The following is a 19,125-nucleotide window of genomic DNA, read 5'->3' as shown; positions in this document are numbered from 1 at the left end:
TCTTTCCTGGAGAAGACTCGACTTAGATTCTCTGACTCTCAGGGATGTAGCGTACTAACCCAGGTTAGTCAGAAGATCATCAGAAAATCCGCATTTGAACACTTGGCCATCACTGTCTTGAGGGAACTGGAGCACTACAGAAGTACTACCACTTTGGCTCAAGTTTCCCAGGGTGTTTGGTTTAAAGTTGACTCATTCGCTGTCTACCTCTGGTAGAAAAAGAAAACAAATGACAGCATTGTCCTAACAGTATAGTGTTTGATTCAGGTATAAAAGGCCATTAGGGCTCATCTTGCGAAATTCAAGCTGAAATGTCTAACGAGCAGCCTCGTCCGTTGCCACTGCTCTGTCCCGGTATCCCACAACCACGCACAGGTTCATTGAGTGCTCTCAGTAGACTTGCATTTATCCATTGAGACACAGCTGTTGGCTCTCACTTTGAGTCTGGTTCTATTCCTGGAGAGTCCCTGATTTATACTTATTTCTCATTCTGCTTTTGACATCCCCAAGAGAAAGGGGTAAAGTCTTGGGGAAAGAGGAGTATTTTCCAGTCCTGTGTTCTGACTGTATAGAGAGAAGCCTTGAGGTTACATATACATGTACTTGGGATTCAGAGAATTCGCATGTCCCTAACCAGCTGTGCTTGTATGTCCTTAGCCCACCATGATTGGCTTGGCTGAAAACTAAAATAGTAAACTTAGCGTACAGTTTGCCTGTTTTCCCTACAATACGTTTGGAATAGATACTCTAATAAAGGAAGGTATTTTCTTTAATATGACCACCTTAAGAAAAACACCTTTCTTTGTTAGAATAGCTCTGAGCCTGCTGTCTTTGAAGCTAAGGGGGATCAGGATAGGGTTTTTTATTTGCTTTGGGTGGGGTGGTGGTGAAAAGGAGAGACTCCGTGCTACTGTGATTTTTGCTCAATTGCTCCCCAGTATAAATATAGAAGTCTTTTTAATTGTTGTCATTTGGTCTCCTTAGGTCATTAGTTGTTGGGGGTGGGGGTGTGAAAGGAAAATTCCTGGTTCTGAGTCACTTACTGATTTAGAAGCAGTAACAGTTGGACGAGACTTGGGGTTTTCAGGCTAACCTCATCTATCTTGAGGAATACAGCTGTTTATAATCACAGATAGTGATTATAGCATCAGCATAACCCTGATGTTTCCAGAGCGACATAAGAGAGGATGAGTCCCTTTTCGCAGTAGCCTTACACCTTTCCTGGGGCAGTAGGGTTATTAACATGGAGGCACCTAGGCACAGCCAGCTCCCTGCTCCTTGCCAGCCTGAGTCCTAAAGGCATTATTCGCTTGATCATGCTGAGGACATCAGCCTTTAGAGACCCTGGAACCAATTGTTCCCAGATACCAACACAAAAATCCCACAAAACAGGTTGGGTCCATTCCAGACTATCAGACTGAGTTTTCCAGAGCTCCCATTGGTCCACTGTACTCCTCTTCCCACCCCTGAAAAGTGGCCATAGGCAGCACCTCTGCTGGCTTTGACATGTGTTAGGTGGAAGACTTGTTGTGGGGTTTATCCATGTCATTGGCTACTCCTGCCTTCTAGCAATAGTAACTTCTAGGAGTCCTTTTGTTTTAAGAACTCCCAGAAGGAACTGGTTACCCCTCTGCTCCCCACTATTTTCTGCATGTGTGGGACCCCTGCAGGGCCGGGGGGAAGAGACCACAGCCAATCTCAGCATCATGTATGTGGTTTCCCATCCACCTCTGGTCTGATGTATGGAATTAGTTGCCAGTGCACTGTCTTCCAGATTTGCCTTTGTGCTCTTTGTTATTGTACTGGATCTTGTTCTGTCTGTTCCCATCGAGTCTTGGTTGGCCAGCCAACTAACAAGAAGTCAGTGTCCGTCCCCCAACCCCCAACCCTCACCCCTTCTTTGTTATTGAAAGAACAGAAATGAACTCTCCCCTAGCCCTTCTGTCGAAGTGGTAGGTGGAGGGTGCTCTGACCACTGTGGTCTCTGCAGGGGGAACCGCGAGGGGCTAAGCCGCACCTCAAGCAGCCGCCAGAGCAGCACAGACAGCGAGCTCAAGTCCCTGGAGCCTCGGCCCTGGAGCAGCACGGACTCTGACGGCTCCGTCCGGAGCATGCGGCCCCCTGTCACCAAAGCCAGCAGCTTCAGTGGAATCTCTATCCTCACCCGGGGTGACAGCATTGGGTGTAGTAAAGGTGGCAGTGCAGGAAGGATCTCCAGGCCAGGTACCACAGCTTCTCCACTTCTGTCACTTCTTGCTTATCTTCTGCAGAACATCACTGACTTTTAACAAAACACTTGTCCCAGTATAGTGCCTTGGAAACCTAACACAGCCAGGTGAGGGGAAATTTGATTTCTTGGATCTGTTGTCCTTTTAAGTTCTGTCACTGATTTTCTTTGAAACCTGCTTTCTTAATTGGGGGGGGGGGGGGAGAAAAAAAGAAAAAAGACTAGGATTAGATTATTTTATGATTTCTGATAGGAACATGCCTATCAGCACAGGTTCAGGTTATATACTAAAATGATAATAGCTGCTTTCATTTTGTGGCCTCTGAGATCGTAAAGAGGGCTGGTAGGGCCGAGGGAAAGGGAACACTTAGAGTTTGTAATTTTGTACTTGACTGGTAATAGCCAGTAGGCTAAAACGTCAAGAGATACTGCTGCTGCTGCTTCTCTGGAGCCGAGTCACTGAGAAGGAGCATATGTTCCACATGCGAGCCCCGTCGCCACCTTCAGCTCTCCTGAGCTGCTGTGTAACCTTCTCCATTGATTCCTGCTGCACTCTGAGCGGAGGGGTACTTAGCTCTCTACACCCACTGAACCTCTATTTCACCATCCTCCTGCCTCTGAAGAATTAGCTGACTTTCATCCCAGAGGTTTTGTAGGTCTTGTCCTCAAAAGGCATCAGTAGTGGTGAAAATTTTGTCTCTGTTAGGTCTCTGTTGCCCTTCTGTTACCTCCTTTCTAACCCCACTGCCTCTGCCTTTATCCAAGCTGGTTTCCATGCTCCGTCCTCAGTCCTTTTAGAGCCAATTTACTAATCTAAAACATAGATCTAATCATGTCAGTCCTTTTAAAAATATGCATGTTTCTTCATTCCCTCATAATAAAGTCCAAACTACATAATATAGCATAACTTCCTGACTCTAGTCTGCCATCTCAGAAGAATCATTTCCAGATATCCATCCCCCTCCGGCCCTCCAACCATTTCTTGAATATGGCATTAGCTTTGTCCCCTCTTGGTCTGACAAGCCTTCTATTCATCCTTCAAATCTATCTTGCCTGCCACTTCCTCTTTAAATCCTTCCCTGTAAATCTCCCAGAGTTATGCTTCCTCATCTTTGCTTTTATACAGCTTTATTCATATCATTGATGCATCCCTTATCCTTATCACATGGTAATCACCGTGTGGATGTCCATCTCCCACTGGAAGATTCTGTGCTGCTCAAGGGCAAGGACTATGTTCCCTTTACCTTTATGTCTTTTTTGTCCATTATACAATACCTGCACATAGTAGACATTCAGTAAAAGTATTTTGTGTAAATGCATACATGACTCAGAGAGCCTGGAAATGAGGAAAATAGTTGGATGAAGGTTGTGAGTATGTGTGTGCACAGGCGTGTGCTTGGAGGCTGCCTTCTCAGCAACCTTTATGAGATGCTGCAAGCTGAGAAGAAATCAGAGAGAAAATAGGTCTCTTAAGGACTAGGAAGCTGTACCTTCCCTGGAAGCAAACATTCGTGTTTTCAGCTGTCTAATGATGGCCAGATTCTAAGCACTCACAGAAGGTGCCTCAGCAGCCTCACATTTTGTTCAGTTCCAAAATTAAACGTTGACAGTCAAGGTAGTTACTGTCCCTACAGAGTAAAACCCTGCTAAGATGAGGGCTTCCATCAGCAGGACAACTGAAATGCATCTGTGCTCATGCTTGGATTTTCCCAAGACAGTACAGGAATGGACAGAGAAGAATGACAAGGAAAACAGCAAGGAAAGACTACAGTCCTGCACTGGGCCCTCCAGGGGTGATATGTTCATGGCCTGTGCTTTACAGCTCTTGTTGGGTCTTTTTTGCCTCAGGTATGGCACTTGGTGCCCCAGAAGTGTGCAACCAGGTCACCTCATCCCAGTCTGTCCGGGGCCTTCTCCCTTGTACTGCCCAGCAGCAGCAGCAGCAGCAGCAGCAGCAGCAGCAGCAGCAGCAGCAGCAGCAGCAGCTTCCTGCTCTCCCACCCACGCCTCAGCAACAGCCACCCTTGAATAATCACATGATCTCACAGGTGAGTCACCACTCAGTGACAGAACCCCCTCTGCTCTGATTCAGGCAAGCTCTGAAAGTACAGTCATGCCTCTTGTGCTGTGGGTGGCAGGAAAGATCTGTTTTTGGAGACATGCCACTCCCTCCCCCATTTCTCATTTGTTGGTTGTGGGGAGAGAAGAGTAAGGGCAAAGGTTTGGCCAAAGTGCTCTTAGTAGAGTCACCCTGGGAGTTTTTTTTGCTTTGTATTTCTTTCTCTTCCTCCTGAGAACTGTCATTGGGATCTTTTACCCTATTCCACATTTCTGCTGTACCCCGTCTCCCTCTACATCCTGTGTAATTTTAGCAAGGTGATTTTGCTCACTTCATCCATACATGGAGCTTGAAAAGATCATAGATCCCACCATAGGTCTGGCTGAATGTATTCATGTGACTATTGACCCATAAACTCATATTTATGTGTTGGAGTTTAGGGGAAAGGAAATAACACTCATCAAGACCCCTGCCATACATATATCCAGAGGGAACCCTAATTCAAAAAGACACCTGCACCCCGATGTTCATAACAGCACTATTTACAATAGCCAAAACATGGAAACAGCCTAAATGTCCATCGACAGATGACTGGATAAAGAAATTGTGGTGTATTTATACAATGGGATATTATTCAGCCATAAAATATGATAAAATAATGCCATTTGCAGCAACATGGTTGGCCCTGGAGAATGTCATTCTAAGTGAAGTAAGCCAGAAAGAGAAAGAAAAATACCATATGATATCACTCATATCTGAAATCTAAAACAAAAAGTGACAAATGAACTTATGTATAAATTAGAAACAGACTCACAGACATAGAATACAGACTTGTGGTTGGTTGCCAGAGGGGAGGGAGGTGGGAAAGGATAAACTGCGAGTTTGAGATTTGCAGATACTGACTGGTATATATAAAATAGATAAACAAGTTTATACTGTATAGCACAGGGAAGTATATTCAGTATCTTGTAGTAGCTCATGGTGAAAAAGAATGTGAGAATGAATATATGTGTGTCCGTGTATGTCTGAGGAATTGTGCCGTACACCAGGGGTTGACACAACATTGTAAACTGACTATAACTCAATTAAAAAAAAAAAGACCCCTGCCATAAAACACAAAACCCCCAGTGTTGTCTGTTTCCCATGCCATAAAAGAGCTCGCTCTCTCCTGTTGCTAGACTGTTAGATGTTGGTACCAACTAGGGTTTGAGTGCAGTTTTGCTTCTCTGGAGACCATACAAGTCATCATAAGAATCAGATCCTATTCTAAACAGGAACCTTGGTGTTCGAGATTTAAGTTCTCCTTAATACTCTGAGGAGAGTCGTGCTGAGATCCTCATTTACTCTTTTCTTCCATGAACAGAGTTATGAATAGAGCCTATACTTTATCCTGATGTATCGTCTGGTAGTTAGGAAGCCAGTGTGTCTGCTCATTTCTGCGGCAGTTTAAGTTCTCATTTCATCTCCCTGTCTCCCTGGTCACCCTGCTCAGTTAGTCCAGCATGGCCTCAGTTGTATCTCTTCCATAGGTACAAAAATCACGTCCTAAGCACTGATACCCCAGGAACTGGAAACTAGAGTAGATACACCCCCAGTACTACCCCATTCATATATTGTGAAATGACGCTAAAATGAAAACGGTTAAGGTCTAGGAAACCCTGCTTTGTGGCTTAATGTAACCCACGTGCAGATCATTCCACATCCTTTATCTCAGTCCCTAAATCAGTTTCTCTATAGTCCTGGCTTTCTTATTCTACCACCATTTACCTACCACCTCATTAAGTCTCATTCACATCAGCTTACCTCACTCCATCCTGAAGCATGGTGTGTGTGCCTGCTTTTCCCTGCCTGTGTCTTAATTCAGACCTGTAAGTGGGTAAACTCTGTACTTCTCCTTCTGTCTATCTCCTTCTGTTTCTGTGTGTGTGTGTCTCACTTTTTAAAGTCCTACTTTTTTTGAGTTTTCTAAAATGTGTGTATTTTAATACAGTTCTGTTCCCTTTTCTCCCTTAGTCTTCCATCTGCCTTCTCCTTCCATCCATATCTAGAAATAGACAGCAAGAGTGGTAGGAAAATAAAGAGATAAGTAAAGAGAATAACCATTTGGGACTGAGAAAAATTTTTAATAAAATGTTCAGGTGAATAGTCCTAAATCCCAACCTTTTTGTCCTTGCTTCTGGGTCATGAGGGTCAGTGGGTCCGTTGCTGGTATTGACTGGTCTCCTGCAGGGAGTACAGGTTAGGCCTTATAGATTGGAAACAGGGGAACATTATTTGGTACAGAGATCTTAGAAACTTATTCTTGTGGTTATTTGTGATCATAATTCCAAACTAAAAACCTTATGCAGGTTAACTTGGTGTCGCTGAAGCACTTACAGTAGCTGCTGGTATTATGCCAGCACCACCCCACTACGTATAGCTCCTTTCCTCTTTATCTCTTTCTTCCTCTTCCTACTGCCTTTTTCTTTCTTCCTTCTTTTCTCTTTTTCCCTGTCAGCACTGCTGGCTCTCCAGACTCAAGTTGTTGAGCCCCAGAATACTTACTTAGATTCTCAAATGGTACGTAACAGTGCAGGGATGAAGGAAGTAACCACACACACACACACCCCACTGTGCTTAGTCTAAAGGTTTTCTTTTTGAAGAAAAACTGAGAAAAGGAAATTACCCTTAGCTCCATAGCAAGAAGCATTTGCCCCAGGTCTGCTGACTAAATGACGCTCTCTCCCTTCTTGGCAGGTCTGTGCTGTTAGAGCAGGCCTCCGTATCATGTATCAGTGCCACGTGTGAAGCCAAGGGCTGAGCCTAAGGATTAAAGGGCCAGTAGCTACCTTTTGTCCAGTTGAAGTAGAGTGGACCTCTTGAAAAGGAGTCCTCTGGTCCTCTCGCCTCAGGAGAGGATCCAAGAGCCAGTAATCTAGCCTGGAAGTCACCACTGGGTGGCAGTCACATCCCTCAGGGCCAGTCTTTGGCTTCCCTATGTTTTTTCAGAAGTTTCCCAGCTCTAGAGTTTGAGACTCTCTACAAAGAGAACTGTAGCTAAGGGTAGTGATGGAATAACTTAAAAATAGCATTGAGGTGGAGAGGGTAATAGCTTAGTGATAGAGCACGTGCTTAGCATGCACAGGGTCCTGGGTTCAATCCCAAGTACCTCCATTAAAAAAAAAAGTTTAAAAAATAAAATAAAAATAGCACTGAGATGCCTTCCTTTGCCGCTACCCTTGCTCAGTCAGGAGAGGCCTAATAGAGGAGCATCATTTCTTCTCTATTCACTTTTTACTCAAAACTCACAAATGTGAGAAAAACAGGCCGAGTTGTTTTATCACTTCACTGTCCCTAAAGGCCTCCCGCACCCGGCCCAGTGAATGTGCGGCCAGAAGTATGACAGGCCCTCCTCCAAGAGAAAGAAGAGGATTAGGATAATAGAAAACGGGTCTAAAAGCTACCGGCACAAGCAGTTCACGCCGAGCAGCTTGGCCAGCAGTTACATTTGGAATGCCACTGGCATACAGGAAACGGGGGTGCCAGGAGAGCCGGGAGCTTGTTTTCAAGGCTGTGACAGCATCTCTTCCAGGTCATGCAGTGGATGCTCAGTAACTTTTTCCTAGCCAAGATGACTTGGGTTTTATTTAATGCAAATATCAGGAGTATTCTCCATTTTGGGTGTCTTCTGACTCCTGGACTCTCTGGCTTCAGAACTGTTAGTCTCCTCTGTGAAAGGGTCTCCCAGGAGATGTATAGCAGGAGAGGCTATTGCTACCTTAGTCCCCTACAACTCTGAAAACTCTAAATTTGGAAGGAGGAAGGAGAATTACACAAACAAACAGATGTTTATGTAATTCTGTTTGACTTCTTCCTTCACCTCCTCCCTGCTGCTAGAGTGGAGTGGAAAGAACGTATACCAAGCAGAACTAGGCTCCAATCCATGCTTCACCACGTCAGCCGCATGATCCTAGATGTGATTTAATTTCTTTGTGCTTTACTATCTTAACTGCAAATACAAATTATCTGATTTCCCAGCAGGATTATTGTGAGGCTATAATGAGATAATGTGTATAAATGAGAGAATGTGTGTCGTTATTTTCCCCCTCTCCTTCTAGCCTCTCTCCTTTCTCCTTCCCCTGCTGCCACCGGGGAGAACCGATGAGGTGACTGAAATGGCTGGAGGGGAAGAAGAGAGAAAAAAATAGCTCCCCGTTAGCTGGTTTAGAATCTACCATGTTCCTAATAAACAAGCCCTCCCGCTCAAGGCTAGTGAGGGGACCAAAGGAACAGAAGCTACAGTTAGGCTATTAATATTTTTTTATTCCTAAATCCCTCCGTTTGCTTATGGGGGCATTTTTCATACTGCCCTCACAGCCTGGAGGAGCACAGAGCAATCACAGAGCAGGAGGAAGTAGCTGGAACCGGGCATGAACCGGCAGTTTTTCTCTTCTGTGCCCTCTGGAGGGAGATGATCCTTGTGAATGAGCGCTTCCTCCAGGAGAGCTGTGGTGTAAAATCAGGAGCACGCCCGGGAGAGCCGAGCCAGACCTTGGATGACCCTTCCTACAGAAGCAGGAATCCCTTCTCAAGTGGGCATTCAGGGAGGGTTATGCTCCCCAGGAATCATGTGTTCACAAAAAATGCTTGGGGAAAAAGCTGTTCTGAGTCGGGCAACAGACCCTGGCTGTCAGAGTCCTGAAGTTGCTCACAACAGCTGCAGAGTCCTGAGTGCCTAATGGGGTGGAGTGTGCAGTGGGTCTGTCCTGGCAGCAGAGATTGCCTGTCTGTCAGAGATGTGAAAGCTACGAGCTGTCCTGGGCTTGCTCTCCAGCCTGCTCAAGCAGCTTGACTATTCATGTGAAATTTCTTTTATGATTAACCTTGTTGTTCCTTCCCTTTCCCTCCCCATCTCTCCCACCCCCTCCCTGTGCCTCCCTTTTCTCCTTCCTTTCCACATGTCTCTGTGCTGCTGGTCCACAGCCAGTCCCGGCTCTGCAGCCCTCTCCGCAGCCTGTTCCGTTCTCTCCAGGCTCCTGTCCCCAAGTCCTTCTGCCAGTCTCTCCGCCCCAGCAGTACAACATGGTATAAACCCTGTTCCCCCGTTTTGTCTTGTCCGTGTGTGGCCTGTATCTGTGGGTATGTCTGGGTCAGTCTGTGACAGCCTTGCAAAGCAGCTGTGCTTTTTGGAGGACCATTGTTAAAAGGTATTTCTTCTTGAGGGGCCAGCACAGGCTGACCTACACTTCATTCTAGTGACCTCATCACAGCACTTCAGGCACCAAAAGATGCTTAAATGTAAGATAGAGAAGAATGCTGAATTCCCCTGTGTTTCAGGAGGGGGAGCAAAATCGGATGTTGATCTGAATTGGACTCTTCATCTCCCTACCATGTGCATCCTTCAACTCATCTGTTCCCTAGACATGTCTGAGGAACCCAGTTTATTCTGTATAGAATGATTGTCTATAATTTCCCTTAAAAATAAAAACACAATTACAGATTTCTTTGGTAGCACTGGTAAAAACTTAAAATGTACCCTTATTTTACCATATTATTTTACATAAAAATATCCTCTTCTGTTGCATAGCACATGCTGTTTAAATTGTCTGCACCCTAACCACAAATCCTTTGAAGATCTGAATTGTCTTATGTTGATCATTTCTATCATGATTATAGGAGCCCTGATTTTTTAAAAATACTGTGTTAATCACACCTGTCTGCTTTTTCACTAGAATCTACTCTTTTCTCCCACCTCTTATCTCCATTCTGAAAAATCTCAGAATATGAACTTCAGAGTAATTTGCAATCCAGTTCTTTGTCATCTATTCCTGCCTACTAAGGTAGCAGAATAGCTAAGATCAGATCCCTGAAAAATGAGTGAAACCACAGGAAAGTATTGTCTTTTGTTCCTACTAGTTTCTTTTGCAAAAGAACTTCTGCTCTACATGTGTCTGTGTCTGTGTATGTTGATTACTGTCCAGGGAGCAGAAAGGTTGAGGAAGTTAACAAACTAACCTATCACCATACAAGTGAGAGATGGAACACCATCACTCTTGCTGCTTAGAGGAGAGGGCTGAGAGAGAAGGCAATTACAGACTAGCCCGTCTTGCCCTCCATCTCAGCCACCCACCCTGGCCTCCTTTCAGAGGTGAGAATTGGAAGTGGTTTCTGAAGGGCAGGAGAATTCTAGGCAAGTGTCAGAGAACAGAGGTGGAAATGACCTCAAGAGGGAGTAAGGAGATAAGCAGCAGGAGTTGGGAACCCACCAGTCTTTCCACTGCATGGCAGAGCTGGGAGCCACATGAGCCCACCCGTAATCCACACAAGGTGTTATCTGGGTCCTTTATTATAAAAGCAAGATTCATGGCAATGTAAGGGCCCTGTATATGGTTGGAGGCATGTGGAAGACGGGAAATGGAAAGATTTGTAGTCTTTTTTTTATTTTCCTGCTGGTTTGTCCAATTTTTTCTGTATATGAAAGTCATGTCATTGCTCCCATCTCCCCAAGATTAATTCTAGTAAAAATTATAACCAGAGTGGCCGCTGTTACCTCATATGTGGTAGAGATACTGGCTCTAGAGTTGGGCTTCAAACAGCACTTCAGTTCATAGAAATTTTAAACACCATATGACAGAGGCTTAGGGCTAAAAAGCACCTCCCAGGGCACTGAGGCAGGAGGAGTGTCCCAAATTGGTGTAAGGAAGGAAGGCTGTAGAGAAGGTTACCATTTATGTCTATGTTGAAGCCAAAGACATGGGGCTTGACCACCTCAGTCCTTGAGTCTCCCCACTCTCTCCATAGGCAGATGACCTCAGCAACCCCTTTGGACAAATGAGCCTTAGCCGCCAAGGTTCTGCTGAAGCAGCTGACCCATCCTCAGCTCTGTTCCAGCCCCCACTTATCTCCCAGCACCCTCAGCAGACTGGCTTCATCATGGCTTCTACGGGGCAGCCCCTCCCCACTTCCAGCTATTCCACTTCTAGCCATGCACCACCTACTCAGCCAGTCCTGCCACCCCAGGGCTACATGCAGCCCCCTCAGCAGGTGAGTGGCTTGGGGTCCCTGCTTAAGTCACTGATCGGTTTGGCCAGTATTAATCCTTCTTTCTTCTTCTGGTTTAGACAAACCAGAGGACATACCTGTCCGCCATCTTCATTTCCCCACCTTGTACTTGAGAATTGACTTTCTAGTCAGAAAGTTTTCTTTCTACATAATACAGCTCCTTCCCATTCTGTTTCAAACTTGTATGCTAATGCTACAGTTGCAGGCCCAGAATGTCTCCCTTTTTAGATTCCTGGCAGTCAGCTCTGATGTGTTTAATAGTTTGGGGATGCTGGGGCTGAATTTGAGGGACTTTCTCATATGCCTTTTTCCTCCCACCACAGATCCAGGTTTCTTACTACCCCCCCGGACAGTACCCTAACTCCAACCAGCAATATCGACCTCTCTCTCACCCGGTGGCCTACAGCCCCCAGCGCAGTCAACAGCTGCCTCAGCCATCCCAGCAGCCTGGTAAGAGGAACTGCGTAGGGAAGAAGGCAGTGAATAAGGGAGGGGCGGAGACTGGAAGACAGAGAATTACTGTCTCTGTTTTTAAAAAATTAAAAGGCAGGAATGATGAGGGTCCTAAAGAGGAACCCATGATCTCCAGAAAAAGAAAGGGTAAAATAGACAGGAGGAGAATTACTGGAAGAGTGTGTGTGACCTCCTAAATGTTGCTGAGACTATGCTGATGTCTTCTCTGCCTTGCCCATCCCCAGGTTTACAGCCCATGATGCCTAACCAGCAGCAGGCGGCTTACCAAGGCGTGATTGGGGTCCAGCAGCCACAGAACCAGGGCCTGCTCAGCAACCAGAGGAGCGGCATTGGGGGCCAGATGCAAGGCCTGGTGGTTCAGTACACTCCACTGCCTTCTTACCAAGTGGGTGCATTCTGCATTGGGCAAGTTCACCCAGTCCTCGGGATGAGGAAAAGGACAGTCCCATGTCATCCAGTCTGACAACTCCAACACTGAAACATTGTTCACTTTACCCCTAGAATTTTTAGACTCCCTTCCTCTGAGAGAAAGCCCAGTGAGTCTGAGAAGAGTATTTATTTAAGTTGTTTGGTCTTTGTACAGCCATACAAATGAGTATGTGCCTAGAAAAGTAGGATCTAAAAGAAATCAGACTTCTTCCTCTTCATCAGATGCCCAAAGGTGATGTTTAGAAGAAGCGGGGAATGGAGGGAGCTCTGTAAGCATTTCCTTTAGGCAGGTGAGGTGAATAGGAGGAGTCTCTAGAGGTAGGGAAGGAGGTTAGAGTGTCCTGGTCTAGTGGCTGTTCTCTGGATGAACTCATTGGGAATATGAATAGTCATTCTCTTCCCATTTCCACCCAGGTCCCAGTGGGTAATGATTCGCAAAACGTGGTCCAGCCACCTTTCCAGCAACCCATGCTGGTCCCTGCGAGCCAGTCTGTACAAGGGGGGCTCCCAGCAGGGGGCGTACCAGTGTACTACAGCATGATCCCGCCCGCTCAGCAGAACGGTACGAGGTGAGGACTCCCAGAGAGTCGGGGCACATCTCTCAGTTTAGCAATTGTTGCACCATGGTTTTGTTTCCACTGGCCTAAGGAAAGAAAGGCAGGGGTAAAGATGCCAGGGATACCCTAAAGCAGGTAGAATATGAGAGAGTTCATTTTCCTTTTCTCCTTGTTGAATTGATATTTACATAAGAATTCATTAGCAGGAAAAAAATTCCTGCTTCAGAGACAGCAGCTTTATATTTTCCCTCATTTTTTGTTTTTCTAATCAGTGGGATTCAGAACTATGGGATGGAGACTGCTTATCATTAAAAGGAGCAATTAGGAGTACATATATGTAAAATTTTCTGTGTGCCTCTGTATACACGGATGAATCTGAGATGGTCTATTTCTATATGTCTGTTTATATATATATATCTTAGTATAGGTCATAGTTAATAGAATTTTAGAGGTAAAACATTACCTTAGAAATATCTAGTCTACTCCTTTTGTTTTATTTTCCTCCCGTCTTTTATAAATGAGGATATTCCAGTTAGGGATGTTAAGAAACACATCCAAAGTCACACAACTGGTCAGTAGAAGCAGGGCGGGAACTAGAACTCCAGTCTGAGCCTTCCTAAATGCATTTCTGTGTCTCCCGCTCGGTGTGCATTTGCTTATTTCTGTCTTAATAAATCTGTGTGGTCTTGAGTTTTGTGGGATTTTTCCCCCATTTGTCTTTAGGTGACTATCTGTGTTTACCATTGTGAAAATATCCTAAATCTCCTTAGTTATTTTCTCTCTCTCTCTCTCTCTCTCTCTCTAGCACTGTAGCCCTGTGTGCCCGTCTCTGGCACTCTCTTTGTGTTTCTGTTGTTTCTCAGAACGTGTATGTGTGTGTGCATGTGTATGTGTCTGGTGTTTCTACACTGTTGGGAGGAGCATGTGTCACTAACATTCCATCTGTAGCACTGATTAGCAGCTTCCTAATTGAAAGATGATCAAGTACAAATATATATAATTAACTTTGAACTGATGAGTGAGTTTAGAAATTGCATGGCAAATTGGTCTGGGAATGGGTTGGAGCTGCCTCTGCTTCCCACAGGGGAAGCCCAGGAAGCAACAGCTGTCTGCCAGGAGCTGTGTCCCTCCCTCTGCTGCTTTACCACTCATCTCTTCTCCATCTCCCCAGCCCTTCTGTGGGGTTTCTGCAGCCTCCTGGTTCTGAGCAGTACCAGATGCCTCAGTCTCCCTCTCCCTGCAGTCCACCACAGATGCCACAACAGTACTCAGGTAAGAGGATAAAGAATTGAGGGGTCTTGGGCACTGGTGAGAACAAACACCACTAAAGGACTTGTGCTCTAGAGCTGGGAAGGGCAGGGAGAGTTCAGGGACTGGCTCTGTCCCCAGCTGTGACCCCATCGCAGGGAAAGACCAAACTCCTGGCTGGCTGGTATTTTCCAGAGGTGCCAAAGTTGACCTCTCAAGAAGGTGAGGTTGGTTGCCCCATCCCCATTCCCAGGGAGCCACATCTCAATTGGAGCGTGCTCTCTCTCTCTCTCATTTTTTTTTCCTTCTGAATCTAGCATTACACTCACCCTTCACATGCCTTTGAGACACGAAATGGTTACCTCTGTCTCCTGCACTCATTCTTCCTGTAAACAGGCTCTTTTCTCTTGGGAGTATGAGGGAGGCTGATAAAAATGCTTTTTAAATTGTATCTTAGATTTTTTTTTTTTTAGCAGTTTTTCATATGTGCTCACATACATTATGTCATTTTCATTCTCACCACAACTTCATGAAGAGGAAATTTAAGACCCATAGAGGATAAATGACTAGCCTCAGTTCACAGTCGTAGAGCTTGAACTTGCATCTTCACTTTCGGTAACCCATGCTGTATCCTCAGTAACATTTTCAACAGGTTTCTGTACTCTATTCCCTCCAGTGGGAAATAAATGGATACCATGTTAAACAGCTAAAGGCCTTCTTTGGAGGGGCCAGCTATCCCAGGAGAATAGGCTTATGCCATGCGGCCTCTCACTGTCTGCTTTTTGCCCCTTTGCCAAGAACTTCCCCAATACACCAAGTACAGCATCTGTTGTTTGGTTCCCTTTACCCTACCCTGAAGTATCGTTACACTGCAGTTAAAGAAACTTCAGAGGTCCTGGAGGGGAGGAGGTCTTAATGTAGCCTCCAGTCATCCCCTGTCAGCTCTGTTGTGGGAATGTCAGGGTGCCCTCTTCTGGTAAGAAGGAAGTATTTTACCAATTTTCCCATTTTAGAAATGGAGTGTTTTTGACATAAGATTTTTTGCACTCTATGTTAGATGCTGTGGAGGGGATTCCAGATTTAATCTTGCTCATAAGACATGATCAGTTTTTACCTTTGAGGAGCAATGACTTCTGCCTTTATCCAGACCAACCATGGATCTCTCACAGGCTGAGAGATTTTAAAATTCAACAGCCTTTACCCTTTATTGCATTATTGCTCTCTCTAGCTGTTTCTCCTAGTGTCCGCCAGGGGCACTTGACCTTGAAATTCCCAGTGGGGTATGGAAATTGTAAAAAATCAGCTGCAAGAACTGCTGTAGCCTGTGGTGGTGCTTGGTACCACAGGGCATTTTCTCTTCTGTTTGTTAAAATAAGTGTGTGCAGATGCGTATAGGTATACTTGTATGTGAATTTTTGTGTGTATCCTTAGTGGTATATCAGTATATCTGTGGGGTCTTTGCAGTTATGTCTCTTCATCTGCAAATACGAGGTCTTTAAATTAGAAACAAACCAAATGAAAATAATTTTCGTTACCTACTCCGGACCTAGTGCTGGGTTACATAAACTGAAACAGGTGTTATTCTGAAAGTTGGCAGCACTACTAGAGATCTGGGCTGGGGTTGGAAGGAGATAATCCAGGCTTTTCCCAAATCAATAGAAATAGACCAAGACCTCTTCATCATCTAGTGTCCTTGATTGTTTGAATTTTCTGTTATATCTTCTTTCTTTCTGGCCACCCTGATTGACCCCAGGCTTCTGACTGACACGTGGTGCTCTTCCTAGATGATGGGACCCTCTGTTCCATTTACATTGTCTAAGAGACCATATTCACCGCACCACTGATCTTAAAGGTCTGCAATCCCTGCTTGTGGGATTTTAAGAGGAAGTAGAATAAAAGAAAAAGTATTTCTTCTGCCTTCCTTCCCAGTTTGCCCTTCACTGGAAAGACAGAAGGCCAGCATAGCCCACAAGGGCTGCTGTGTCACCTTCAGGGGACAGTCACCCGCCCTTCTCCCATGCAGCAACATGGTCACTTTTCCAAAAATAAAGGCAGGGATTAAGATTGGCTGTTCCTGGAACAACTGTTCTGGTTTATTAATACATTTTTGTAGTTGGCCAGTTTACCCCCAGGCCTGGCCCTCAATTCTTCCACTATGATATTAGATACAACCATAACCCCAGGAAGCACTTCTTTTCCCACTAGAATAGTGGCTTGCCAGGTCCCTTGAGGTTTCTACAGGCATGCTTGTCTGGGGCAGATGCACACAGACATGAAATGGCAGTGAAACCTATGCACAGACTCAACTCACAGTGACACAGCAGTGCAGCCTGAGTGAGGGATATACAGAAATAGCTTCTCACATAGTTACTGGCTTATTTTGTAGCTGAGGGGTTTCCAAAGCTGAGACTATCTCTTTTCTTGCCCCACTCCCCAAAGATATCCCTCTCCCCCGCCAAAAAAGGGGAAAGACCAAGACACTATAGTATTCTATTCCGTAATTTGGAAGAGATGCCTGTGGGATTTTATTTCTCTGGACCTTCCTTTTCATAGGTTTGATTCCAAATGGGAAGGAAGAAACCTCAGTGATTTGAAAAAAAAAAAAAAAAAAACAACTAAACAAAAACCAATTCTGCCAGACATAAATGTCATCTGTTTGTATTTATGCAGTTTGCTCTGCCCATTCGACCTTTCTGCCCAGGTTTAATGATGCCACTTAAAAAGCCATTCACATGTCCCCTCTCCTTTCAGAGCTCTCAAGCTGAAATTGATTTCCTTATTCAACTCCCTTCTCCCTCTTCCCACTCCAACCTAGGCTCCTTCCCCCAACCTGATTATATGGAAGTGTTGTCAGTGAGCGTGGACTTTTTGGTGTTTGGGGGAGGGGGGTCGGCCACGTCCATTAAGAAGTAGCCACAGTTTAAAAAAAAAAATGTAGACACAGTTCAGCTGCTAATGGATGCCACCTGCTTCTGGTTTGAGGAAGAGAAGCATAAAAATCAGCTCATCAGCAGCGTAGTGCACTGTGTCCTCGGCTGAGTGAAGGAACAACGCTCCAGGCCGGCGGGGGAGGACTCAGTGTGGGGAGGCGCTCAGGAGCAAGGCTGTGACTGAGAACCCTGGCTTTGTTTTTGTTGGGATCAAAGGAAATAATATGAGGACTTTGTTCTCTCCCCCCTCCCCTTGAGCCCTGTAATAGCTCCTTATGGCTACAAGCTGGTATTAGAAAGAGCTTCTACCGCCTTGCTTATGCCCAGACCCTACACACTCACACGTCCTCGACCTTTCCTGGCCTAGGGCATTAGGTTCAGGTTATAAGCTGCCTTCCAGAAAAGCTGTAGATTGGATTATTTTTGTGTTGGCCCCTTCAGGTAGCAGTTGAGGGGAGGAGCAGTGAACAAGGTCGGTTGCAGTTCTGTGGGTAGAGGATGTTGGAGCAGGTGGGGCTCTTAGGATGGGGAAATAAAATGCCCACAGCAGCTATAGTAAAGGGGGCGTTGTTAACTACATGACACTTCACCGATGTGCAATTTTCCTGTGGCCCTTTACAAGCCATGCTGATGAGTACTGTGTCCCCCTGGGCAGGGGGAGGGGAGATGTGAGCCTGTCGAGCCTGTCACTCCGAGTATTTGTGCTCTCTGATTAGATGAACCGTAGAGGATGGGGGGCACAAGTTGACTGGGGAATAGGATACAACAGATGCAGTGTCTCGTGAGCTGTTCTCTCAGGCCTCCCACCGTTTCTTTTCCTTTCTTTTCACTGATGCTACCTGAGAAAAGCATTCATGCTCACTTCCCAGCATGACTGGTGCCCAGGGCAGAGGCTGCAACATTTCCCGTCACAGGAAGCAATGTGATGGCGGCAGCAGTGGCAGCCCCAGAACGCTGAGCCATGAAGACAGCAGCATTGCAGCAGGTTTTTGAGCTAGCAACCCTCGGTCCCATTTCTCTACTACCACACACACATGAATTCAGCCTGTCCCTCCACAGAATTATAGCCGGGGGTGGGTCAAGAGCAAACCTTCTTGCTGGGCAATCCCCTGTGGGGAAGCAGAGCTCCTGCCCGTCCCTCCCGGCAGGGACTAGCCATCAGACTGCTTCCCCCTGACCCCTTACCTTGCTTTTCACCATAAGGAAGATTCAGGACTTAATGTTTCTCCTCTTCAAGCCCTTTCCTTCCCCCAGGCTGTGAGAGGGCAAGGCTATATCCTAGGTTGCCTGTGCTAAACCCTCAGGATTGCATCCCATCAGTCACCTACACCTGTCATTGAAACCTGCAGAGGGTCTGACCCTCCCACTCCACTCTTGCTGTCGCTGCTCTAATTCAGCTGTCCTTGCTTTGTTTCAGTAGCTTCCTCACTGGTCTTTTGGCCACGGTCTCCCTCCCTTCAGCCACCTTACATCGGCCACTTGGGTTAGCTCTCTGAAGCACAGCCCTGTTGCCTGTAGGATAAGGACCCTTACCAGAACGTGCTTCAGAGTTTGACACCAACAATTTGTTTAATCTCTGACTCCCTAATAGACTGTCCATTCCCAAGGGGGCAGACACTAGTTTTGTTTGTTGTAAACCCAGTGCCCAGTGTAGGAACTCCACATAGGTAAATGTTCGATAAATTTTTGTTGAATAAATGAGTAATCTTATCTCCTACTACTTTCCCTACATAGCCTCAGCACCTTGAATTATTTGTTATTTCCTAAATGACTTATATCTCTGCCTTTTCCTCTGCTTGAAATGTTCCCAACTTACCCAACCCTTGCCCACGAATTATTTCCTGGGTCTTGCTTAGTGAAGCTGTGCACATTTATCTTCTCCAGAACAGCCAGAGATCACTGACTTATCTGTAGCCATTACCAGAAAAGCCTGTACATGCCTGCGGCCTTGGCCCAAGCCCCAGAATGGGATCTGTACCATCCCCAGATGTTTGAGCGATCTGGCCTGGGCATTTGGTGATACCCCGCTTCGACAGAATGGAGTAGTTTTCTGTGAAACATACCAAAGTACCCCTCACCAGGTGAAGACTAGGAGAACATTAGCATCTGGGGCTTATGTCCCTTCCACTCAGACTTCCACTGGTCTGGAGAGAGTCAGAA

At 45.8% G+C, this 19,125-nt stretch overlaps 1 protein-coding gene and 1 long non-coding RNA gene across 18 annotated transcripts in view; one reads left to right on the top strand and one right to left on the bottom strand.

Annotated features, from left to right (window-relative positions):
- R3HDM2 (R3H domain containing 2) overlaps nucleotides 1-19,125 on the top strand; it is a 125,653-nt gene that overhangs the window by 101,782 nt on the left and 4,746 nt on the right. For 7 of the 17 annotated variants that reach the window (XM_032493158.1, XM_032493160.1, XM_032493165.1 and 4 more), the window contains 8 exons: nucleotides 1,991-2,223; nucleotides 4,076-4,275; nucleotides 9,249-9,350; nucleotides 11,067-11,309; nucleotides 11,651-11,777; nucleotides 12,026-12,186; nucleotides 12,645-12,799; nucleotides 13,872-14,059. In XM_032493158.1, coding sequence (XP_032349049.1) covers nucleotides 1,991-2,223; nucleotides 4,076-4,275; nucleotides 9,249-9,350; nucleotides 11,067-11,309; nucleotides 11,651-11,777; nucleotides 12,026-12,186; nucleotides 12,645-12,799; nucleotides 13,872-14,059 — 1,409 coding nt within the window. The remainder of the gene's footprint in view (nucleotides 1-1,990; nucleotides 2,224-4,075; nucleotides 4,276-9,248; nucleotides 9,351-11,066; nucleotides 11,310-11,650; nucleotides 11,778-12,025; nucleotides 12,187-12,644; nucleotides 12,800-13,871; nucleotides 14,060-19,125) is intronic. The other 10 variants (XM_032493171.1, XM_032493172.1, XM_032493167.1 and 7 more) reach the window with 3 other exon arrangements.
- Nucleotides 1,855-19,125, bottom strand: part of LOC116667634 — a 24,672-nt gene continuing 7,401 nt past the window's right edge. Inside the window, exon 3 of the long non-coding RNA XR_004324555.1 lies at nucleotides 1,855-1,927. This is a non-coding gene — a long non-coding RNA (uncharacterized LOC116667634). The remainder of the gene's footprint in view (nucleotides 1,928-19,125) is intronic.

This window comes from Camelus ferus, chromosome 12 (assembly GCF_009834535.1).
Source record: "Camelus ferus isolate YT-003-E chromosome 12, BCGSAC_Cfer_1.0, whole genome shotgun sequence".
Taxonomy (NCBI): domain Eukaryota; kingdom Metazoa; phylum Chordata; class Mammalia; order Artiodactyla; family Camelidae; genus Camelus; species Camelus ferus.
Note: the sequence above shows the minus strand (reverse complement) of the source record. Positions and strands in the feature narration are given on the sequence as shown.